The 27,786-nt window shown below is 34.9% G+C and overlaps 1 protein-coding gene across 2 annotated transcripts in view; it reads left to right on the top strand.

Moving 5' to 3' along the window:
- The first annotated feature begins 341 nt into the window (after positions 1–341).
- LOC141434367 (lachesin-like) overlaps positions 342–27,786 on the top strand; it is an 80,443-nt gene continuing 52,998 nt past the window's right edge. The window contains exon 1 of one of the 2 annotated variants that reach the window (XM_074096781.1): positions 342–608. In XM_074096781.1, the coding sequence (XP_073952882.1) occupies positions 601–608 (8 nt within the window). In that variant the 5' untranslated portion in view covers positions 342–600. The remainder of the gene's footprint in view (positions 609–27,786) is intronic. The other variant, XM_074096782.1, reaches the window with a different exon arrangement.

Below are 27,786 nucleotides of genomic sequence, written 5' to 3' on the forward strand. Positions count from 1 at the left end.
GTCCTTGCGCTGTCTCTGAATGAACTTAAGTTTTCAAACTGTGTTGAATCAAAATCAACCTTGTAGTGTTACAGTACGTTACAAAATAAGTTTATTCAGGCTCTACGGTGTGCAGCAGAGGCATCACTTACCATGAAGATGCGTCTGATTTTCCACCACTCACACAACCGCAATTTATGGACACACAAGCACAAAATACAGAATTACATCTACTCCAAGTGCCGTTCATATGTGTACGTACGGTTTTCTATGTATATAAATTTTCGTTAAAGCAAGAAAAGCGTTGGTAGTAAAGCGAGCAAAATGCCGGCCGGGTGCTGGGTGACAGTTGTCAGTATATTGTGGAGCACGGGGAGGGATGGTTGTCTCAGGGGAGGCCGGTTTTGGCGGTAAATTTTCCGATATCCCGCTCTCGCAACTTCCACGTGGTCCGGCTTAAAAACAAATAAACTGTGACTTTTATAAATGAACAAGACTTGATGCCGTAATTGGACGTTGTCTGTGTACAAGTTAGACATCTGTGACAGAATGAAAGCGTGCAATTTCAAGATAAAAGTAACTTTGAACTAATGATTGTGTCGTGTTACCGTCTTCGTTTTTATGGTAAAGTAAGTGGCTGCTCCATTAAGTATTAGTTTTAGCTGAACAATTTATGTGAATGGTCGCTTCTTAAGTACTATCTGGGGAATTGAGGCGGTGCTATTTTATCAGATTGAATTTGGGCGAAAGTCAGCAAGTTGGAAACGTTCGGAATTTCGCAGTCAGTTGCCCGTTTAAGATAGCTACGCTGATCTTTTGTGTCGATAACTTGACACTTCTCCGGAACATTCATTAGTTAAGGAGAATTGAAAACTTCTAGACTTTAAGGCATCAAATTTAAATAAATATCTTCTAACTTTTTTTAATTCTTTTGGCATTATACTTGGAGGAAAGGCAGGTAATATTAAAAAGTTTGACATTATGAACATGTAGGTAATGATCCGATTTTGCTAAACGAAGAATTATAATAAGCTAAAACAATGTCTTTTCTTGCTTTTTGTCACAATTAAGGACATTGTTTCATTTCCTCAAGTTCCGAATTAATAATTGATCAATGTTACAAAGTATATCTCGAAATTTGACATGTCACTCGTTATTTGTGTTATTTTCGTGGACTTTTGCTGGTACGTTACTTTGTCGAGTTAAAAAGCCTATTTGTTTTGGTACAAAGGATAATGAATCTAACGTACTTTAAAATTTTAATGAGGCACGAATAACGAGTTTGTGTTCAGTTGCGAAACTTCTCCCTTATTTACGCCTAAAGTGGGTAATACTTAACTCAGCATTATTATTGGCCAATTAAAGTATTCGATTAAGTATTAAGATTAAATTTTGCAACATGAGGGGCAAAAAATTGTAAAAGTTCCAGGGTTGGTTGCATTTCAATATTACTTAATTCTAATTATATTTGTGTTAAAAAACCTTTTTTGTGTTTATTTCGCTTATGTTTTTTAAGTGCCTAGTATAACAAGATTTTAGTAACCAAGATTTTCTGAAGAAGTACTTTAACATTTAATGCAGAATTTAACAATAATATAGCAATAATTATTGATGCTATAATCCTTTCTGGTCAGAAATGATATTTTTTTTACAAGCTTTTATTTAGCTTGCAATTATGTATGTCTGAATGTAGCTATTTATGTGCGGGTCAAATCTTGCAACCGAATTTTGACCCACATAAAGAGGTTAGATTGACTTCAAATTAAGCATGCAAGTCCGGTAACAATATATTAATCTGGTACTTACTGAAATTCTGGTGTTCAGGCCAAGACCGTCTCCGCAGGATGGAACTCTTCAATGGTTAATGGCATCGAATTGAAATTTGGTACGCAAATGTAATTGGAATAACAATGCAAGTACAGTCAACAAAAAATAGAGGAAGCAGAAAAAGCTTGCATTAAAAATGAAATTATTAACAAAAACTTATTTTCTCTGGTCTCTCAATAAATACAAAATACATACATTAAACTTAGAGGTATGTCAATAAAATATATATATACATATATCTGCTACAGCGCGGCGCGTGTAAACATATCTGGCACGTCCTAGGTACTGGCCCTAGAAATTGAGTCATATCAGATATTTATGCACGTTTTGTTTTGTCAGATATTGGTGCTGGTGACTGTACTCATTATCCCAAGACATGTTTTCCTGGCTGGGACGAGGAAGAAGGATTTTGACGTTTTCTTTTTTTATTTACAATATTATATAGGTATGTGCCGGGAGACCAGTCTGTAGGTAGGCCTCGTACAAGATGGAGTTACCTGGTCGACCTGGTTAAGATCGCGGGATCGCGGTGGATGCGGAAGGCACAAGACCGGCCTGAGTGGAAAGCTTTGGGGAAGGCCTATATCCTATATATATGATGTACGCACATCATCAGCTTCATCATGTCAGCCGAGAGACGTCCACTGCTGGATATAGGCCTCCCCCATATAGACACCAATAGATGTCATAATGTCTATTAGCACTAATTAACCTAATCCAAAACTAAGTATTATTTGTGAATTTCGATACCAAATTCACTAGTATTAATTTGCTTGTACTATATACTCGTATTCCGATTCAGCCCAGCTTCCTATAGGTACATCGTAAAATTCCGTGCAAGAAGGATGCGCTTTTCAATCGAGATGGGAATGAGATAACTGAACAAAATACCGGCATAAAAGTATTCTATCGTAGCCGGGTGTTCATAGGTGGTGGTGTTCCCTTACCACCAAGTGGCTAAGTCCCACCAGCTTGTTAGCCACACGGTGTCATAAAAAAATTGATTGGACCGCTCCCTCTGTCTCAATGAAAGCGTAGTATAAACCAACCACGGCAATAGTAAAAACGTGCGGGGTTCCGTACTAATATGCGGCAAATATTCAATATTAAGGTCTGATCGACTGTTATTCGTCACATCGAAGAGCTTACTTGATGATTTTCCTTTTAAATTCGTTTTATAACCTACGATCATGTTTTTTTTGTGGGTGTTTTATTATAAAATAAATAAAAAATAGTCAAATACCATTTTGGGTATCGTGTTACTCTACGAGTACATTTACTGCCTTTGAGTTTATTGAGTTACAGTCATCGTCGTAGCACAGTGCGCTATGCTACAGATCACCGTAGCAACGGCTACGACCGGTGCGCGGCGTAACGTTGCCGAACAATAGCGTAGAGATTTGCAGGCTACGGAGATACAGGCTTCGCCTAGTTCGGAGTCTGAAGGACAATACCTATAACTATGTAAAAAGTGTTTCGAGAAATAAATCATTATTATTATTATTATAAGATATTAAGTATTTTAATTTTGTTAAAAATAAAGAAATATTCCAAGACTTTTTTCCTGGCTATACGTTTTGTTTATTATACTCGGATTAAATTGTATTATTACAAAAATGATTGCTAAGATTACTTCGATGTTTGACACACTGCAGCGGCGTGGTCACAAATAGAAGCATCACGCCGGGTACTGCAATATGATGGAAAAGTCGACATAATTTTAGTAATAATTTCGCTCATTTTAGTCCTAGCTGTAATAATAACTATGATTGTAAATCACAAAAATATAATACAATACATTGTACTTGCATTGTCGTCCAAATCATATCTGCACCAAGTTTCAAGTCAATGCCATTAGCTGTTGAAGAGTTCCGTCCTACGGAGACGACCTTGCATAGCCAGACTAGAATTCAACTACGGGCCTATTGCATAATTAGACTAATAATATAAGAAAATAGTACAAGTTACTAATTACCAATTTACAAGTTGTGTTATTTAGTGTTGCATAATTATTTTCTGTTTTCACTAATTAAATTAGAAAATTGTGTTGCATAAATTACTAATAATATTTTGAAAGTTACAAGCGAATTCATCAATATTTAAATTTTTTTTGATAACTTGTAATAAGCATACTAATAACTTCAACTTCAACTTTTTTGTTTAGTGGCAATCGGTCATACTAATATTATTAGCAAACACACAAAATTAAAGTTGGCTGAGTGAGGGAAACCTTTGGTCATCTGTGGACTTTGCAATCCCTACTAATATTATAAATGCGAAAGTAACTCTGTCTGTCTGTCTGTCTGTCTGTTACGCTTTCACGTCGAAACTACTGAACTCATTTTGATGAAATTTGGTATATAGGTATTTTGAACCCCAAGGATCAACATAGGATACCTTTTATCCCGGTAGAGGGCGCCACCGCGCGATAACCTAGATCCGCGCAGACGAAGTCGCGGGCTTAAGCTAGTGAAAATATAAATCTTGGTGGGAACAGTAACGTCAACGTAAAACTATTTTCGTAATTTCTAACTGCGAAAATGGTTTGGGAAGTAATTTGGATCAATTTACACTAGCTGTGTTTGTTCCAGAAACTACATCCGATAATCAAAATAATACGGATACCGCGTATGCAGATCAGGAATAATCAGAATGTTGATGATTCTAATAATTGATTTAAATTTACATTAGTAGTAACCACAAAGAATTTCATGAAATTGTTAAAATTTCTGTATTAATAAAAGTAAAAAAAAAAAAAGTTTTTTCCGAAAGTTGATACTGTCCTTTAAACCTTTTGGTGACGGGTTATTCGGCCTTAACCAAATCACTTGTAATTCAAAACTACCATGGTCCTTGGATACGTAGTAATAAATAGAAGTTACAACTAATAATTTGAATTTTTAGACTCGTATTGCAACAAAAACTAATAAAATGCACTTATAATATTAGTTATTAGGACTCATATTTTTTCACTTGTATGTTATAACTCGTATTTTATCATGCAACAATAATTTACAAGTTACAACCAAAATCACTAATATTATTAGCTTGTACTTATTCACCTGTATTTTTATCACTCATATTTTGTTATGCAACAGAAAAGTACAAGTTACAACCAAAATCACTAATAGTATTAGCTTGTACTTTATTATACAATAGGCCCCTAGTGTTATACATAGGCTTAGGTACACGATAAATTTTGCTAACGCCAAACTGTTACCAGTTTGTTGGTAATGAAGAATTTTAAATTAATTTATTTATATTACGCGCTTGCGCATTTTGTCACAGGGAATATTATGTAAAAATCTATAAATTCTATTCTTTTTAAATAGACCATTTCATGAAGCCTTGGTGATGATCCGTTTTATTTTGAACTCGGTCAAAAATCGAACTAGCATTATAAAATATTTGAATCCTTTCCATCTATCCCTACTAGGCTGACTGTCCTGGAATGTTTCAATCTCACTTTTAAATTATTCATGAAATACATTAGTATGATACCTACCGAAGGCTTTGTGCACGTTCCTTAACTTCCCGCTAACTTAGTTTACGTATTAATAAAGTCTATCAATTATCTGCGGCAAAGTTTTAGTTTAGCGGACGCTTATTAAAGCAATTAACAAGTTAATTCTCCCTCAAGTAATATTTCAGTAGGACAGCTTCATATAATTAAGTGAGCGACACGCAGTTGAAATATTAAACTGTTGAGAAATATTTCAGTATACTGACTTCTAAGTCGTGAAAAACAAGACCTTTTTTCAAAGCAAATTGCAATAGGCACATACATCATTTTTTAAACAATATTTTAATTGTACTATAAAAAGCGGAAATGAGCAATAATGGATATAATTGACAGTATGTATAAACTTTTTTACATATTTTTTTAGCAATTTCCAGCCAGTATGTAGTGAGACGTTGTATTATAAATCCTAATCTAATCACATTTGAATGACAGCTTAATTTTATTTAACATAAATAAAGGAAAGGTATGATTTTTGTTTAACTTTTAAAATCAGACAAGTACGAGTCGGACTCTTACGTGAATGGTTTCGCACCTTTATACATTAATGTTCTAAAAACAGTTTGCTAAAAAGTTTATGTTAAAAATTCTATAACAAGCATTTTTTTGGCTATACTTTTTGTCCCTAGTTACCAAAGTTCTCGTCAAGACGAATCAACCTTGCTGTCATCTTGCCCGCCTAGCAATCAAAAAACGCTACAAAAACAATATTCTGGCATGACGACACCTAGTGTCTAGCTGTTACGGCTCAAGAGATAGAGCCCTGTGACGGACGGATACGCAGACAGACAGACAGACAGCGCAGTCTCAGTAAGTGGGTCCCGTTGGCACCCTTTGGATATGGAACCCTAAAAACGAATTGAGTTAACTAAAACAAATAAAGTTTTTATAGCACTTATTTACGTCTCTACCCACATTTTTTTATTAAACATTCTGAACTAGGGATTTCACTGGGCGTGTGTAAAATGTGTGTGTTAGCGTGATAAATACCGTACACACCGTATTGTACCGTTTTGACTGTGTGTATCGTGGTTAGTAAAACCTGTAATTAATTACTTTATTTATATGCATTTTATTTTGACAGCGATGTCGCCAAAGAAAACAATTATAACTTGTCTACCAAAATTTCTTGAACGTTGAAAACTTTTTAACGCTTGTCTCTAAATCGAAGCGTTATTTGATTTTTCATCATCAGATAAAGAATTTAGTACCTTAATATGAAGATATTGCTTTCCCCGGTAGCTAAATTCCACAGCGAGAGGTTTATTTTTAAAAAAAAAAAACTTAAACCTTATCCAGTACGCAGGTAGTCATCATAAAAAGTTATAGCTCGTAGTGCGCGGTCACGGCAAATATTACTATGTTCAGTGCATTACGGACCATGAGTAATTAACAATTTAATTATTTGTTCATTTTGATGGACTAAGTGCAATAAAAGTGAATAAAACACTTAAATGAAAATATACTCGTAATTTATAGTCAATTTTTAAATGCGACACAATATATAATTAAATCACAAATAAAACTTTAAATAAAAATGAACTAAATGCCTACTTGAAAACCTAATACTAGATCTAAAATTATCGACCAGTTGACAAGATTAATATTATGATATATGCCTTGATACAACAATATGATAGAAAACAAAACAAATAAAAACTACATAAATATACCTAACTATAAAAAGAAAAATCTAAGAGACCCTCCTGCGGCATACACCCCAACACACTGGCTGCATTACCACTCTCTACCTACAGTCAGAGAAATTCGCTGTGAGAGGTAAGCGCCAGCTATGGGGTCCTCCTGAGGTCTCTATCAGCCGGGACGACAAAGTTTATAGTACAATTTATAAAACCGTATTTTATTTTATTTTAATTAAAAGTGAATATTTGTTCAATAAGGTAATAAAAGCACTTAAGTACTAGAAATGTAACAAAATCTAATAATTGGTTAGGTAAAACCTCTGTTCAAAAGAATTCGGCAAGAAATTCAACAAGGTATATTTTTGAAAACATCTGCAATGTTTTTTATTTAGTTATATCAAAAGTATGTATTTACTTTAATACAAGTAGGTATATTTTTTAAAGGTTTTAAATAATTTGAGCAACTTAATAAAGTTAAAAAACGACGACTCTGTAATTTCAAAGTTTAATATCTCAGAAACGTCTTAATCAATTTGATTTACACTTAGCTAAAATACTGTGAGGAAACTTGCTGTTATGTTAAAAAAAACCGCATCGAAACCGGTTCATCCGTTTGACAGTTACGATGCCACTACAGACAGACAACTTTAGCGTAGAACTTATAAAAAGCCCTTTTTTGCACCGGCGGTCCTCTTGAAGCTGAAAGTAGTATTTGTTTAAACTATGTTTTACTTTAAAGTCTACCAACTTACATACTATACTGCACCAACTTCATCTCAAGGCTCATATAGATATTGGGTGACTATGGATTACAATTTAGCTATACATCTTTGCTATAATGTTCCACGATGCAGATTGCCATATATCGTGGGCCACGTCAACACGGCAGCGCATAGCGGGCGCGTGTCATATAAATAACCTTTATCGTTCATCTTAATAACTTCCGACTTCAAAGTCGGTTAACAAGTAAGCTGATGCATTTTAATACTAACAATAAATTACGTATGTCGTTTAATTCAACACATTTCTTTAAAATTAGAGCTTCATCGATGATTCCGCCAATGTTTAAATTGAAAAGATACTATTACTTTTCATTTATATCCATCGTTCGGTGCCGTTATATATACTTTATTCGACACTGATCTTATGAATAACTATATCCAACTGCAGGGCACAGTCCTACTGTTAAAATAAGAGGGCTTGGGCCAGTTCCCAGCGCAGGCCCAGTACGGATTGGGAACTCGACACTCATCATTGAATTTCTTCGAAGAAATTTCGTCACGATGTTACCAATAAGTTCAAAATTATTATAATTTACTAGCTCGAATCCACCATTTCACTTGCGAGTGAATAGTTAGACCTGCCAGTCCAAATGAAATTCCGAAACTAAATTTTGAATATCTATATAAATTACATGATAAAAAATCATCATCATCATCATCCCAGCCTTTATACGTCCCACTGCTGGGCGCAGGCCTCCTCTCAGAACAAGAGGGCTTGGGCCATAGTTCCCACGCGGGCCCAGTGCGGAATGGGAACTTCACACGCACCATTGAATTGCTTCGCAGATTTGTGCAGGTTTCCTCACGATGTTTTCCTTCACCGCAAAGCTCGTGGTAAATTTCAAATGTAATTCCGCACATGAATTTCGAAAAACTCAGAGGTGCGAGCCGGGGTTTGAACCCACGACCGTCTGCCTGAGAGGCGATAGGTCAAACCACTAGGCCACCACGGCTTTTACTAGGCCACCACGGCTTTTTAAAAAATATCAGTGCCAAATTTACTTTTTATGGTCTACCCGAATATGATTCACGAACAAAAAAAAATCGACTACCTGTAAGCAATTGACTAACTGTAAGCAATATACATAAAGAACAAAAGTGTAGAAAGCTAAAGTTAGAAACCGGGCAACTCATGGTGGTTGTCTGGCTCATTTAATACAATTCACTATTCACTACCGTACCTGTCTATTACGACGTACGTTGAATTCTCTTGACTGTTGAAATGGCAATGTAAGCGTTTACCGTAACGTTTGTACATTTGTTTCATTTTCAGACGCCTGGGTAACTAAAATGCCAAACGCATTTCAGTGAATTACTGCAGTCACGAGGCTTTTGTTGTACCCGAGCAGTTGAACAAAGAAAATAACACATTGCGCTACCTAGTTATGCGAGTACCTACTACGTTTTGTTTGTTAAAGGTACTAAAGCCAAACTAGGAACTCTCAGGTCTCCAACATTTACCGGAAAAGAAACTCAACATCAAATCTTATTTGAAATTTAAGATCTACTGAATTACGCCAGAGATAAGTTAGTTCCTGGAATAAAGTAAAGAAGATGTAACGATATCTACTTTCTGAAGAAGAAATCGCAATCAGCTGTGAGATAAAGTTCGGCCGGAGACGTAGCACCCAATCTAAAATTGTAGAACTGTTTGGAAACTGACTTCAGCTTCAAAAGCACTTCAGCAGACAGATGATGCGTATTTCTGCATGGGGCAAACCAGTCCACAAGTCCACCAAGTGCTTTTAAGCTTTATTTAGTTTTATTTATAGCGAGTTTTTTTTTAACATAAAGTGCTCGCTTAATCCATTAGATCTGACCTGACAGTCGTCAAAAATTATCATTGTATCAAAAACACTTATGCATAATTTCGTGTTTCTAGACTAAGCGGTTTATGTTTTAGGAATATACTTGATGAATACCAGGATAAAAAAGTCTTATCCACATACTAAATTACATCCAAATCTGTAAAGCCGTTTTAGCGTGAAGGAGTAATAAACACACGGATGCATTCATGAACTTTTACATTTATGATATTACTAGCTGTTGCCCGCGGCTCCGTCCGTGTAGAATTTTTTTATCGCTATATATATATATTCCGGGATAAAACTATTCTATGTCCTTCACTAAGACTCTAACTATCTGTATACCGAATTTCATCTAAATCAGTTCAGCGGTTTAAAACAGATGAGGTAGCAACCAAGCAGACTTACAAACTTTTAAATTTATAATAATTAGTTAGAGGGATTCGAAAAATTTCGTTAAATTAATGTGGGTATAATTACTATTGTTGTATTTTCTTCAACTATAATGAAGACTTCACGTGATCATTAAATCTACATAATTTTAACAAAGATTTTATTTATTCCTTGAATAATTTAATCCGATCCAATTTCAATCGCAATTAATGTACCCGAATACTTCAGCCGCGAGTCAAATTTACTTGACTGCATTTTATCCAGAAACTCATTATCTAACGCCATTTTATTAGTGGTAAAAGTTGATCAGGATTGAGAGAGTTGCTAAACTCGCTTCGTTTGTTTTAGGACTGATTTCACGGCGGGCTCTCAGCATGATTTGATCGTTGACACGCTGTTCAAGTTACTTTATTATGACCCCGGATTTAGTCGTAAACGTAAAACTCTTTTGACGAAACAATTTTACTGTCTCTTCAACTTTGGAGTGGAAAACTTCAAAGTATTAAATTGTTCTAAACAACGTAATGGCAATTAATATAGGAAGTATCTGACCATGACCATGGGGCTTTAAACGAAAGGTTCGATGCTACTCGCGTAACTAAGCGACTTTGATTTCGTTATATTTTCAAATAACATGAACATAGGTAATTTATTGATTCAGGAATTAATTGCATGCGTTAAAAATTACATTTAATGTCTATGAATAAAATGAAATTAAAGGCGGTCATATTTTTAGTAGTGTCCGACCGAAACACGATTTTTAGCCGAAACCGAAACTGAAACCGAATATTCGTTTTTTTCTGATTTCGGCCGAAACCGAAACCGAAATTTTTGAAGACGTATACAAATATTCAAAATTACTGTACAAATCGCAAGGAAAAGGTTATTGCAAGGATTTCTTATATGAGAACAGTTACTTATTTTGTTAAACAAAATAAACAACCTTTATTTTTAATGAAAATAGATATAATTAGAGGTAAATTATGACATTTTGAACCAAATAAAATCAAATCTTTAAACTTTTAAATAAAGTTTCCTAATTAATATAATACCTGGACAAAGTCAATTGCAAGATAAATCACAGCTTAAACATAAATCAACTTTTACATAAATTATAGAATTATCACTGTATTTTGAGATCTTTAAACAAAGTTTTAGAATAATACCTCGTGTGACAAAGTTAAACATTGCAAGAGAAATCACAGCATTCATGCTACTTTTACATAAATCACTAATGCACTAATTCGCGGCATAGGTATTATATTATTTGAAACAAACAACCTATTCTTATCACGTCTAAACTATATTCACAATCCTAATATCAAACTTATTGTTCATTAATCACAGCATAAAATGCAGTAACAGATTCTAAAAAGTAAATAATAATTTAATAAATAAACAACACATCATATTTTGTCGCGCGCCACGTGGTTCACAAACAAACGTCACAAACTGCATGTATACTACTGTCCAATATATTCAATGTACTCTGTGCTACTGTCGCTGGTCCCGGCATTACCTATACCTACCCGGCCGAGCGCGCTCGAATTAAGCCGAGCGCTCATGATGCGAGAGCCGCGAGAGGCCGCGAAGTAATTTCGGCCCAGCCGAAGGTTTCGGCCGGATTCTGGCCGAAACCGAAACCGAAACCGAAACTTCGGTCGGACACTAATTTTTAGAAAGTTGCAGAACATAACTAGCTCAGTTATGCCAAGTTGGATTTAAAGCAAATTTGAAGCCAAAATAATGCTGTAGTCGTTATTCATTTGTATTTACTAACGGGCGTCAACCTATTCACGGTTAATTTATACGGTGCTTAATACGTCTATGGGCCTAGCTTGGGCTGCAGCAGCACAGAATAACTAATATTACTACCGTACCAGCAGTCAATAATTATGTCCAAATTAGTTATGGGCGTGAATTTCGCGCGAGCCGTGACGGGATGAGACTGAACTTTGAAGCTGCTAACTTTGTTTTGACTCGGTCCCACAAGCAACATCCCGAAGGAAGCTTACTGTGCCGGATTTCGTGTGTATTCGAATGCAATCCTATTTATCTAGAGCGATACTGATGAGATTCTATGTGTGTGTGTCCTAAATAAAAATAAATTGGAACTATTCGATTGGTGTGGGAGGTAAAATGGAAAACATATATTATCTACTGGCTGTGCTACTGTTATGACTTATGAAGGTTCTTAATTGGTCAATTACAGTAATCTGATGATCTGAAATGATGTTATCGTATCGTAAAATAAGCGTAACGAGCCAAGTTATTGTAAGCGCGGTAGTCTACGAATAATAATTATTATTCTTAGGCGGTAGTATTTGAATTGAAAAGACTAAACTTGTTCAATTATGCGCAGATTGTTTCAAATTATTTAAAAAGTCTTTGGCTAACTTTGTCTCTACATAACATAACTGAGTTAACATTAAAGTCTCGCAAAAGAAGATAAGTGGTATAATGATGCTTAAATGAAATGCTTTTAGCCTTTATTTCGCAAAAAATATATTATTGCGCAAAATTTTTTATTTCGCTTTAGAGCTCTTTCTAGGCCAGTGGTGGATTTTTATCGTGTATTATATTTTTTATAGTGCATAATAAAGCCTTCATTAGATAACGATAAACTTAGACATTTTTAGAAATAACCCAACTTATTAGAACAGAATGAAATAATATATTTTTTGGGTTCAGGGGTCCTAATCCTACTAATATTATAATAGGAATGTTTGTGACTGTACTTGTATGTGTATGTCACTTCTTTACGCTAAAAGGGCTGGACGAATTTAGATGAAATTTGGTATGTAGATAGGGGAATGTCTGGAACAAAACATAGGCTACTTTTGTTTCGACATTCCCACGGGATTGGGATAAAATGGACATCAAATTTGGCATTGTGCATCAAACTTGGTGCATCAAACTTGGTGTCTTATATTCAAAGTTTTCTTACGAGAAATTTTGCAAAATCCTGGAATTTCATCTAGACCTTCAATAATTTACACGAAGCCGTGGGTAAAGACTAGTTTAATATGTAAATTTACATACATATTATAAAAAAGTTTAGTTGTCAGTTGGATTGGCGTCCATAATTGAAGCCATTTTGAGCCCAAACCGAGCTCAGAGCTATCACTGTTTGCACAGAAATATTGACTTATTTTAATTGGTTCCGGCCATGAATAATAATTATGCCGAACAATATTACCCTCGCTAACTATTCATAAAAAAGCCTGATTCAATGAATACATTATAAGTACGTTTTCATCTTTAGCTTCAAGGGCTGACAAACCATTGTACTGAAGTCTTATCTCCCGATCCCGAGCAGAATTTTTCTATTTTAAAGATTATTGAATAAAGAATTGAAATGGTTTCATTAAATAAGTTATTCTTCTGACAGTTCGCTTTGTTATTTCTGTTTGATGAAATTTCTATGAAAGATTTGTTTGCGCATCTCAATGAATCAAGAAAATAGATTAAAATATTGTCTTTATTTGATTAAAAAACAATAAACATTTAATAACTACGAGGGTTTACATTCTAGATTCGACGTGGTCCCGCTATCGCGTGATAAATCATTTTTATGACTATTTCATGCGCTTTCAATGCGTCGCAACCAAAAGCAATATGTTAAGGATCCTCTAAAATAGATTTTGGACGTAAAAATACTGCATGGTTGGTTGGCGGGTGATAAACGACTATCTGTGTTAAATGTTACTACTTATATTACAAACCAGCAACTCGCCTCAGCTTCGTTAGGCTAGCGTTAGCTTCGATAGGTAGGTACAATTTTCAAAAAAGGTAAGTACTTCATGTTTTTCAGCTCCATTTCATAAAAAAAAAACTGTACCCGGCCGAAGCAGGAACTCGTTCCTAGTATATACTACCATATACCAAATATCTTCAGTGAAAAACTATTTAGGTCACTGATGTTCAACACCGCATTTAAATCCGTCGACTAGTTTAAAATACCTAAGCGTACAGACGGCGGAAAGTGATTTTATTTTATATTATATAAAGATTTGAAAGTTTGTAAACATTTTTTTTTCGATAATTCCAATTAGAATTAAATTAAAAACTTGAATTTTAATTCAATTGCCAGATCTGAGGGCCGCTATAGACGGACTGCACTCCAACTGCAACCAATCGTTTATAAATTTCCTATAACAGTTCCGTTACAATCCGCAAAACTGCACGCAACTGTACACTAACAGCGGCAGTGGCGGTTACGCTGCGGTCGAAATGCAGTCCGTCTCCAACGGCCCTAATGGCTTACACGTTCGAAACCACGAGTGAAAGCTAGTTCTATGTAACATTCCTCTGCAATATCACCTACCTACTATGCAATTATTCGAACAAACGTGGGAACCTTGTCACTGCTAAATCGGGTGACAAGCAAAAAAGTGGATAAAGTTCACTTTGGAATACGGGTTTAATTAATTTTCAGTTAGATTTAGCTTTTGATAGGCGGAGCAAAACTATTTGACGGGTCTCCTACTGTTCGTCGGCTATTGAAAACTCCTCTTCGCTTCTGACTTGTGAGTAAATATTATAGTAGGCATCGAATCAATCGAATGCCATACTTTCGTTTCCCATAACAATCCTGAACAGAATCATCATAAATCACCGAATTACTTTTTGCATATATTTTTTCGCATTCATTTTTCATTTCATTTCTCGTAATTTTGTAAAGCACAATATTTACACGACATAATATCGATGAGAATAATATTTAAATGATCGAAATAGTTATTACATATAAAGATTATATCTCATAGTATTTGAGCGTTAAAAACACCACAGTAATAATAATAATATAGTATTTGTAGTTCTGTATATACTTAACATTTATTGGCAGCAGTAAGATTCTGGCGCTGTTGTGGCCGCAGTTCTAACCTAACCCAACCTACTTATGTAGCTGCTATTCTGTTCTGCTCCAGCACTTCGCCTGCTGCTGTCATAGCATGCTTACTTTGCTGGCCTTAATTTAACCTTAACCCATTCTTATGGTAGCTGCTCGTTCCTTTAACTATGGCATTATGCCATGTTAAGGTTATCACAAGTTAAAGTTCCGTGAAAAAACAATAGTCTAAACTAGTATTTTGCTATGCCATTATGCTATATAAAAATCGGCGATACTAATTTTCTGCTATTTAATATTCTGGGAAATGAAATAACTATTATTCAAACTAATAATTATGCAAAGTATATGATTATGCAAAGTATCATTCGGCTATAAAAAAATATGTAATACCGGTTATGCGAAGTGTATTTCGGAGAATCGATATTATGCAAGATAAAGGGAACCCATTATGATATTATGTATTTGGTATTTGTTTTTAGTTTGGTAGAGAAACTGTGTACCTAATGTAACTAAATATTAAATACTGAGATTAAATTAGTCTTTACAATTGCCAACAAAAGAAAATTACGTAAATTTTCGGTCATGCTTGGCACATGCCTCCTCTCAAAAAGGAAGGGTTTGGACCATCAAATTACTTAACAAGTGTATGCAGCTTCCCTTACGATGTTTTCTTTTGCCGTTATTATCATCTTTATCATATCAGCCGGAGGCCGTAGGACGTTCACTGTTGGACTTAGGCTTCCCCTCTTTTACATAGGCCTCCCCCATTTGCGTCAAGCTCATGATAAATTTCAAATTTAATTTCAGGATTAAATTCCGAAAAGCTCGGAAGTTCTGGGCTCGAAGCACGATCCTCTGCTTGAGAGGCAATCAAACTTATCCGTTATAATTATATAATAAATAAATATCATGGGACAATTTACACCAATTGAATTGACCTAATCCCAAACTAAGCAAAGCTTGTTTGTACTATGGTTACTAGACAACGGGTGAACATACTTATACACATAAATACAGTCATTATATACTTTCTAATATATAAAATTCTCGTGTCAGAGTGTTTGTGACCAAACTCCTCCGAAACGGCTTAACCGATTTTTATGATATTTTTTGTGTACATTCGGTAGATCTGAGAATAGGACGTAAACTATTTTTCATACTTCGACGCGCACGGAGTCGCATGTAACATCTATTAAATACCTATCAATATAATAGAATGAAATAAAATATTTAGTAGGTACTAAAATGTCTGCCCTTTTGCAACAATATCTACCTTTCCACAGCCTAAACTCGTCCGTTGCAGAGGAGCAATCACGCGCCGTGTAATGTCGCAATCAGCGCAGCCCACATTGTTGCACCTCGAACGCACATTGTTGCACCTGCGACTGGCTCCCATTTCTGTTGTCCGCAACTGCGACGGCACACAGCCGTCTTTTCACTGCAATTGTACTGCGCCCCATTGTCTAGTTTCATTTATTCTCCCCATACAGACACGCGACAGCTTTCTCTTCTAACTTTATTTGTAAACAAGTTTGCTTTCGTTCTTTCTGCGTTGCTCCAATTAAGTTGCTATAGGAATCAGAGCAAATACTCTGACTATTGACAAGTTCGTATCAAACACTTGGTAGAACCTTGTCGCTGGGAGCTTCTGCTGCCCTTATCTAGTTTTTTTGATAAGTGCGGCAAATGTTGACTGCAACAGGGTTCCGCCGACTGTCACGCACAAACTTGTCAAGGCATAATTACATAAGTGGTTAAAATATTTAACATGAAAAAGTTAATTTACCTACCTAGTGGCTTGACCAATGGTCTCTCAATCAAAAGTGCCATGGGTTTGGGCCCTGGCTCCGAATGTTGAAAACCTTTTTTCAGAATTTATGTGCGAACTTTAAAATTTACTATGATCTTTACGATGAAAGACATGGTGAGGTCCTGGACACACTATATAATCCGTATAATGTGTATAAGAACATAACACTTCAGGTATTTTGGGTATACAAAAGTAACTCTTTATTTACCATCTAGTGAATATGTAGTAAGTATCACAAAAAATATAAAATTGTGTTAAAAATGTAGTTGTGTAAAGTAATTGTGATGTAGGTACCTAAGTCATTAAATAGCGATAATATAGATATAGCAGATTTACAATACTATATATATATATATATATCCGAATCCGAATCCGGCAAGAAACTCTAAGATATAAAATATATATATATATATCTTAGAGTTTCTTGCCGGATTCACAACACAGGTTTTTCCGAACCGGTGGTAAATTTTATGCTGACATTATGTGCTTGTTATTGCCTAGATTGAAATTTTGATATTGACTTTGGCAATATATTACAGCACAGTACGCAAGTAATAGGTACCTGATAGATCTGCATCAATGAAACCTTACAAAAACACGTCATCAGTGACCAATTTTTTTCCGTCATGCATTCCACGGGAAATTGTTTGAAATGTTGATGTTCATGCTGTCATACGGTAGGTACTGGCGGTCATCTATCACGCCGATACTGCGTGACATATCTGATCCACCATTTGGTTTTAGCCGTCACACATGTTCGGAATTACGGGGCGAATTAGGACAAAAATGGAAAAATATTAAGAGAGTTACGGATTTAATAAGGATTGTGTGAAAAAATGTGCGTGCTTTTAACCTCCATCACGTGAAACGTTAACATATACTACGCAGAACGTTATTTTTTTTCGTTATTATCATTTGTAATTATTTTTTATTGTTATTTTCCTTTGTGTTTATTATACTTACAGAGCATTGATATAAACAGTAATGCTGTAAATTTTCATTAGTTAAAAAAATAATCATGTACTTAACATCTGTTTGTATTTGTAGCATCATTTACTAAATCTATCGAACGCGGTTTTTCTTTTTAAAAAAAGCTAGTTTCATAGTGACATCTTTTGGTAAAATTTCGTTAAAATTGTTTCATTTTCATTCGTTTTTACGATGTTGGATTGTGGTCAGGGTTTTAATTTTTTCTAAGTTGTACTAATAGTTATACGCACACATATTTGGTTAGCTACACTAATGTTAGCATAAGCAACAAATGTGCCTATTGCCAGCAATAAAATGCTCATAAAATTTTAGTACTGTAGGTAGGTTTCAGTAGCGTGGAGCGAATATTTGGTTAGGCAATACAGAGAGTGAAAGAAGCGCACTCGAATTAGATATGTCTTCGAATGTAACACCTCGCAATCCATTTAACTTCCTTTGCAATAGTTTGTCGATACTGACATCACGTTTATTGTATTGTGTTGTAACTATGTATTGTACATAAAACATATGAAAATTACAATTAACAAGAGAAGAGATGTACAAAGGCGAACTTATCCCTTAAAGGGAATTGTTACGGCGCCACGCCACTCTAGTAGGCTAGGCTATAATATTTCAATTACTGGTTATGAGGGTATTTTTCAGCAGTTTTTTATCTTATAATAACCTAGCTTTGTATGTAAATCCCTGCTGAGTTTGTTTTCTTGGAATTTTACTTGGACACTTAAAGTTGAATTTAAAATAAGAAACAGGCGAACGCTGCTTTATCTTAATGAGTTATGTGAAATCCGGCCTGCTAGAAACTTTACCCTTTTATGGTAAATGAATATCTTTGACTTAGCTTTGATTTCATATTACTGTCTTTTACTTTTTTACGGTTAATTTAAAGAAAATAATGATCGCAAGCCGTGGTGGCCGAGTGGTTTGACCTATGGCCTCTCAAGCAGAGGATCGTGGGTTCAAACTCCGGCTTGCACCTCTGAGTTTTTCGAAATTCATGTTCGGAATTACATTTGAAATTTACCACGAGCTTTACGGTGAAGGAAAACATCGTGAGGAAACCTGCACATACCAGCGAAGCAATTCAATGGTGTGTGTGAAATTCCCAATCCACACTGGGCCCGCGTGGGAACTAATGCCCAAGCTCTCACATCTGAGAGGAGGCCTGTGCCCAGCAGTGGGACCTATATAGGCTGCGATGATGATGATGAAAAATCGCAACGGACTGCTGAAATATATATTTGTGCATGTTTTATTTATAAGTTACAATACTGTCCCTACTGTCATGACATATTGTAAATGCTTAAATCAATTCTATAAAGTCGTCAATGAAGACACAAATTCTTGCAATTTCAGTAGCTTTTTGACGAACTGTGTAACGTTGAAAAGTTTGGGAAACATAGCCTAACTATTATTTCATTTTGTCTGTTTCTACGGGTAAAGAAAAGAAAGAAGAAGAAGTGGGTATGTCTCCCACTTTCGCGAGCAGCTTCGCTGGCTGCCGATTAGACGGCGGAGACATTCACATTCTGTGTCTCCTTTTTAATGTATTGTTTAATCCTTCCTCTCCCTCGTACCTATCTGAAAGGTTTAGCTACTTGGCCGCTGGAAGCGGGCACCGCTTGCGGTCCAGCTCCTAGCTTGAATAGATCCCTTTTAGGGATTAGTTCGCTTTTGTACTCTTTTGTTTTGTTGTTTTCTTTTTGTGTTTTATGTACAATAAAGTATTTACATACATACATACATAAAGCAACACGCTAAGAAAATACAAAAAATTAGCTTTGATAAAAGTGGCACTAGAATAGAATATAGCTTTGAAATTCATATGAAATCAATATTGCAGCTACGAGGCGAGCTTTTGACACGTAGATGAAAAGAGAATCGATGAAGACATAAATTAACTAGCGTTGCAAACGTGAAGAAAAACGGGTGAGCTCATGGACAAACTAATTTTTAGTTTCTTCGGCAGCATTTGGTACTAAAAAAAAATCTCATCAATGCATTAACGATCATCTTATGTGCGTAATTAGAGATGTAGTTGAAAGAAAGGAAGAAAGAAAAAACAATTATTGCCCTACATATTCGTAGGGCGATGCGATTTTTAAAGGGGTCCTTAATAATAATATCTCATAGGGTTCATGTCGGAAAACGTTAGGAAAGGCCGTTTTAAACCCACGAATGCCCTAAGTAAAGATTCATCGTCACTGCACGCCCTAAAGCACTTATGAGAGGAGATGACAAGCGGCAATTTTCCCTGTTAACTTTTTTTTGTTGTTAATTACCTGAAAGTAAGTGCAGATGAGACCGAAGATGTAGCTTACTAGTTAAAAAATAACCTAATGTTTTGGCGTTGAATATTTTTTATTATACTTACTATCTGGATAAATAAACGATAGAGCCAAATTCAAATTCGTGTTTTGCATTTATGGGAGAGTTTTGGTTTGCATTTGCAGAAATGAAATAAAGTTTGACATGAGTGTCAAGTATGCTATTCCTCGCCCACTTCAAAAAGCGAAGCAGAAAAAACTATAGTAAACATAAGCTTAAGGTAACTCCCGTCACAGTGCTTTGTGCACGCACAAAGTTGTGGTCATCTGTGAACGTAGGACATCAATCACTGTGATATTGCGTGACACATCAACTTGCGACGACGGACACTTCTGTTTATGCTTATCGGGATTACGGGCAGTGTAAGTAAAGTTTGTAAAGACCTTAATTCATAAACGCACAGCATAATATGTTAGTTATAAAATGTTTTAACATTTGCTTTTACAAGAAACAGAGACGCAGTTAAAAACGTTGTCACATTATCATTTGTGTCTAATAATGTAATAATAATGCACTAAACACACAGCAACTGTCGCTGTTTTTTGTTTTTCATCACACGCCAGGTGATGTTGTGTGTAATTTATGTTTTTGAAGTTTCTCTGTACAAGTAAGTACTTGTTCAAAGAGTTCGTGGAATTGCCCTTAATCAATCCTTCTGTTAATCCATTTTCAATATTCATGGAACAACCTGTGTGGGTAGAATAATTATTAAACGAATTCCGTTCAATATTGCATTTATCTAAGATATAAACTATCTATAAGCGTGTGACATCAGAACAACTCGATTCCCTTCGGCTTGCCTATTTTTTTTGCATTGACATTTTTTGAAATTGACAAGTGGCAAAGTTTATGTGGAATTTCATTGGAGAACATACTTAACTCACACTTCTCTCGCTCTTCGGGTTGACTTACAACAATGTTTACTCCATGCTACCTGTTATTTACACAAAGTAGGATCTATCCATATCGATATAAAAGATGTTTGACTAAGATTAAAATCGCTTCCCAGAATAAATAATGAGTCGATTGATGTTTTAAAAGTGTTATTCAATTTAGGCTATAAAAAGCACAAATGTCAAAAAATCTACCTATCACCGGTTTGGAAAAACTTCTGTGAGATAATCATTAGTGATAAGATTATCCCATTCTTTTTATTCTAGACGGAGTTACACATATGACGCGGTACCAACGTAGCTACGTAGATGACATTTTATCTATACGAATTTATTTATCTCAAATAAAGATTTTTGAAACACTCTCATATTTGCTTGCCGTATGATTTTTGTTACTTCTTTTATTTACATAATAATTACTGCACTTTGACCAAACCAATCGGGTCGTACGAGCTTTACCAAAAAAATTACCCGACCATCTATGAAAATATTTCGGGTAATTTTTATAACACTAAAACGATATCATTACTCAATTTCATTGCGCACATTCCCTCTAATAAATACTTTATTACTCAGATACAATGTTACATTAGTACCTAAGTAATCTATTCATTACGTACTCCTACTGTGTAACGCAAGGAATAAAATTGTACAAATAATTATTTTTTTACGTAGTTACCGTACCAGGACAGTTTAAATTGCAATGTTCTTTTCCGTTGCTGTCTAAACTAAGAGCCAACGATGGCCCATCCAGTACTGTCGGAGACGTAGACGGTCAATATTTGCTTCACTACAAATAGAATATCAAGCGGAGAACTCCGAGGAAACGTTTTAAGGACTTCGTTGGGATTGAAATACACTAAACTTATTTATAAACTAAAGAAAAAGCTTTGATAGTAGTTCCAGAAAATAGCATTTTCATCTCTCCTGTTCGAAAAGTTTAATTTTCATGGGTAGATAGCCGGGTGGAAAATTGCGTTTTCATCTCTAGGGTGGAAAATATATATTTTTTTTAATTTTTCGATTAGCCACGGAGTGAAAGATAATTGAGTTACGTCAAAGATACTCTCTACTCTCGTGATCTACATGCACGTCGTGACCAATAAGCTTAGGCATATACAACACTGTAAGTTGAACGCCGAACATCCGTTTGAAACAAGAAATTTGATCTTTATTACGTCACGAACATATTCCACCTATTTCTTTAGTTAGGTTAAGAAAGAGATGGAAGTCATTCGTGAAATGTGAAAGAAAGAGATGGAATATATAAATAAGTAATCAAGATTAAACTTCTTATTTCGGCGTTCAACCTTCAGTTTTGTATATAAGCTAAAGTGACCATCTGGATTTTTTTTATAGTCGGCCGTGGCAAGTGGCCAGGTCGAAAAGGTACCGTTGGAGGTTGGATATAAGTAAATTCAATTTATTATTTTTCTCATTTTTTGTAGTATTTTACTTTCCTCACAGTCGAAATGAAAAGTAGAGTGTCTAACTCGGGTGAAATGGGTCACTTTCCACCCTTGGTTATCAATCTACTATTCATGTTATTAAATTTCGTTTTCCAAACTTAACACTCAACTTTCAGTGTTCTGAGTTCTTTCAAGACAGTTATTTCATTCTATTTCACTCTAGAAAAAACTAATATTTTTTACTTGAACCTAAAATATTTATTACAAGAAATTCAGCTTCACTGTTTTCAAAGACACTTTTTATCTATAAGTTATATACGTTTTTAAATATGGACGTAGGTATGCGAAAATGTTCCAAAGCATTTTTCATGTTATTCTTTAAATTCGCTTTTGATGTTACTGAAACTAGTTGCAAAATAAATAAATAAAATTGTTGAGGTTTGGCACATTTTCGCATAACTACGTCCTACGTCGTATAGCTCTTTAATAATTTATTATTTATATAGTTTTTTTTTAACTTATTTTTTACTAATCTAGCTTAAAGTAGGTAAACCAAACAACCCTCCTACAAGGCAAAATTTTAAATTGTTTTAAAACCTAGGAGCCACTCCGGCTTCGTGTGGGTGCAATTTATTCAAAAAAAGGTTGGTTAGCATCAAAGGATCCTTAGCTTTATTTCTATAATACTACACCCACGCGATGGCAGGACGCCTTGCTAGTATATACCTACCTATATCACAATAAAAATATAACTGATAATGAATACCGCATTTTAACCCGTTATTTATTTATTAATTATTATTATTACTGTAATGAGCTAAAACTATTACTTTGCAAAGTAATTGTTTCAGTTCATTGATATGGACCTCCGCAAAGTAACACCTAATTCAATTAATTATTTAAACTACTTAGGTACTTTTGTATATGCAAGAAAAATCGTAAAGGAAGCAGTGCATTGCGGGGCTTCCAAATTTAATAATATGGTTTTAGTCTTCGATTGATTCCTCCAATTTTAACTAAAATTGTTTTTTTCCGTTTGTAAGAATGGCTAAATAGCAATGATTTTACGCGAGTATCATCAAGCCTTAGATCAAATATTGACCCAGATACTAACCCGTTCCACATAAATCTACAATTATAGAAAGCATTAGCAGCACCAGCTACACAATAAAGCTGCACTTGACATTAAGTGCCCGTACTTATATTTTTACCTCTGACAAAATCGCGAGTAAAAGGCGAACATAAAAGGGGGAAAGTGAACAGAGATTCAATATTTGCTTCTCGTCAGGAGAAATTGTGGGCGAATGGTTGACGGACGGACTAGTGAAATTCAAATAAACCGTATTTACCCACGGCCGGGGAAAAACTTAGCTGGTTACAGCTCGCCGGGAACCTTATTAGCCGTTGCTTCCGGACCCGTTGATTACATTAATTATTTACAAAATTTTACATTTCTAAGCAGCTACTGCACTTTCATTGTTAATAGATATAGTTTACTTTAATGTCAAAGTCAAAGTCAAAATATCTTTATTCAATTTAGGCTATAACAAGCACTTATGAATGTCAAAAAAATCTACCACCGGTTCAGATTTAGAGAGAGACCACATATTCAATACACATAAAAATACATTAGATGGAGAGAGAAAAATAATAATAATAACATCTAATAGTATAAAATGGACCCCACAGCATACTGTTACGGCAAGCCGCAACGCTGTTTATGGTTATGTTGATTTACAATATTATGTCAAAATTCTTTATTCAATTTAGGCAATTTTAACGACATTTAGTATATTAATAATAAACATCCTAATAAATATAAATAATAAAAATTATAAACATCATTTTGTATCCATTTCATTTGTAATATTATTAAATGATATCTATACATCACAAGTATTTAACACAACTTTATTTTTAAACAGTAGGTTCGCTATTTGAAGGGATCTCTAATGCGGATCGAAATTATTTCCAAATATCCCTGTCCATGATATAATCATTAACTTTATAATACGCCTTAGATATTAATGTCTTCTTGACAATAGATCTGAATTTTGTATCCGTTTCATTTGTAATATTTTTTGGAATTTCATCATAAAAACGTATGCAATTTCCCAGAAACGACTTTTTGGTTTTAGCCAGTCTGTAAGATGGAACTTTAAGCATCCCTGTGTTTCTAGTAGCCTATGGCTTATCGACGTTAGTGGGAAAATCACATATGTTGTTCCTAACTTATACATGATTATTTCAAAAACATAAAGCGACGGCAGGGTTAGGAGACCTGTTTCCTTAAAAAATGATCTTAAAGATTCACGCGTCTTCAAATTATAAATTGCTCTAATTGCTCTCTTTTCTAAAATAAAAATTGACTCAATGTCGAAAAATTGACTCAATCTCAATGGCGATTGCTGTGACGTAAGGTACCACTATAGTTTAGAATCGAGCGTTATTCCTAAAAATATTGTTGATTTTACAAATTCAATAGTTTGACCATTTAATGTGTCGTAATTTGACTAATTATTTCATTTAAAAAATCTTACTTTAACAAATAATTTACATTAGTAGTTTCAGGAATAGACATTTTCTTAACAAGGATTCGTTTGCAAAATAATAATTATAATATGTCATAAATGATAGCTTTCAGTCATTGAGTTCAGAAGCTATAATTCTTAAAATCTTATTTGCACATACTGCAATCACAGTGAACACAAACAAAATGTATTATAAAAATGGATTATTCGTTTTAAAACTAATTAATTATTCGCTTTATACCGTAATGAACATAGTTGGCAACGCAATTCGATTAATAAAATTTAAAAGACGGGTTTTAATGCATACAACTATAATGAATGATGATGATAAATCCCCTTTCGCGCGTCAGCCAATTATCCGATTTTGTTTATAGAGTACACATCATTTCCGGAAGCCGGATAGTCTGCTCAAAATTGTAATGGTGTTTTTTTAATTCTAGCACAGTGTATTAATTATCGTTTAAATACATAATAGTCGGATATATTATTGATTCCTTTAATCCACTTATGCCGCAGCTCTAGACAAGACTCTAGTGAAAACGCTACACGCAGTGAGCAAAATTCTAGGCCCCTAGCGGTTTTTTTTTTGACAATTGGTAATATATCTAGTGGCACGTATTGACAACTTACTGTTCTTATAATATTTGACACACGAACGTGCGTTCGAGAACTCTGTTACAACAACTTATAAATATAGGCTCTGAGCCGTTATAAGCACTGTCAATTTACCCACTTGGCGCAGTCATTTTACGATGATCCTTGCATAGACAGCTTTTATAAATTATGTAGTCAAAAAGTCAGCAGTTTTTTTTTATCAAGAGAGTGCTAATCACGAGCGAAGCGTTTCTGTTTCGGCTTGAGTAAAAATTCTTTCGACCGGCTTCACGTCCGGCTGTCTGTTTTCATCAACAGATCCCATTTCTCAACCGATTCTGGTGAAATTTTGCCTCATTTTTTTTTCTGCCACATATTTCGTCGGGTGACACGCAAAAGTCACGAAGTACCAAATATCTACTTACAACAATGCTCGTATCTCAGTATAAAATTACTAACTAGATACGACTTTTTGAACATCAGTAACAGAAATTTTAGTGAGTTTTGCTTTTCATCCGGCGATTTGCTAGTTTTATTAAAAATAAAATGACAATGTTTCTATAGACATATTTCAGATAGCCGATTGAAATCATTTGATAAATAAAACAGGTCAAGAGCGTGTCGGACACGCCCGAAATAGGGTTCCGTAGCCATTGCGAAAAAATAAGTAATATTTTTCTAAGGATTTCGTATTTTGTATGAAATATTCCAAGTTTGGGTATATTTTATACCTTAGGCTGCTATTTACTCTTAAACTACTAATAATTTTCAAGAAAACTTAACCGTTAAAGTTTTCCTTTTAAGTTTGATTACTTACTACCATCCTGAATTTTTTCAAAATTTTCACCCACCGGTTTAGATTTTAGAGGGGGGACGGGGGACGCTCAATTTGTTGAACATTTTGCAAACGAATCACTGAATCGAAAAATCGTTAAAAAACCTATCCAACGATACCCCACACTACAAGGTTGGATGAGAAAAAAAAATCACTTTCACTTTACGTCTATGGAAGGCACTCTAAAAAAAATGTTGTTTGAATTTTTTAATGTACCATTTTGTCGGCATAGTTTACATATTTGTTTCTCCTACCATCAGGAGACCCACTTGCTCGTTTGCCATCCAGTCGAATAAAAAAAAAATTACAGCTTTCTAGCATTGATAGTCTCTGAGCAAAACCGCGGACGGACAGACAGACAGACAGAAATGGCGAAACTATAAGGGTTCCGTTTTTGCCAGGCTATCTATCTTAGGTAACACATTTATTATAGTTCCATAGTCGCCGTGGAACCAAATATATCTAGTGTAAATGTGAGGCATACGAGTGGCCTTAACGCGGCATGACAGACGGGATGGCTGCCGTAAAGCGACACGATACGGCACGGCCATGCGGGGCGACGGCCGGATCCGTTACAAGCGAAGATATAAACCGGAGGAAATTCAAATAAACGCTGCAGAAACGAATTGCAAAAGGATTTAGATTTAGATTTGTTCTGAACAAAAATTGTTTAGTATTCCAAAGAAATGCAAATGCGATTTGATTTATTAATAGCAATAGTTTCCATGGCGAGTTAGAATAATGTCGTGGTTTGATAATATTTTATATTGCGCTGACAAGTTTATGGCAGTTTGTGATACCCGTTGAGTTGTTAGCGAGGCCTGATGATGGAGTGTTATGGTGAATAGCTCTTGTGCGGCTTTTCGCGTAGAGCTATGAAATTATAGGTACTTGCTCTTACCTGCGGCTTTTGTTCGTGTGTACCATTAAGTTTTGCAGTTCAAATATTTTGGGACTTTACTAAATTCTCACGGGAAATTCTGAAAGTTGCAGTGAATATCATTTTTTACGTGCGTAAATCTCAGTATAATATAACTACATCTCGATCCCTTAGGGTCCCACACACGCACGAATATAAATATAATATTAGTTTTGTGTATACAAGTATTGTATTGTATAACTCTTTATTTTACATAAAACATATAAAATAACAGTTTACAAAAGAAAGAGATGAACAAAGGCGAACTTCTTCCTTAAAAGGATCTCTTCCAGTTAACCTTTGAACAATTAAAAGGACATCAGCAACAAGAGTACACTACAATGGAAAGATAAAAGAACTGAAAATATTAAATTTACCGAATCAATACATCTAGTATGTAAAGTCAGCAGCGTATCTACAAAGACAATAACTAAATATCAGCATTTTGCATGTCAATAGACGCAACTGTATTACTCGAGATATCATAGTTATTTTTTTAATACATACATAGATGTATAGCGGCGTTATTGATTTGATCACGATGCGGTAACATCATCTCGAAGTGCCACAGGCAGACACCGCCATTTCATTTTACTATTCAGTTATTGGAGCATGTACCAACGCCACGATAAATCTATATAATTATGTCATAGAATTGAAATTTTCTTGCGGTGCA

This window comes from Choristoneura fumiferana, chromosome 13, assembly GCF_025370935.1.
Source record: "Choristoneura fumiferana chromosome 13, NRCan_CFum_1, whole genome shotgun sequence".
Lineage (NCBI taxonomy): Eukaryota > Metazoa > Arthropoda > Insecta > Lepidoptera > Tortricidae > Choristoneura > Choristoneura fumiferana.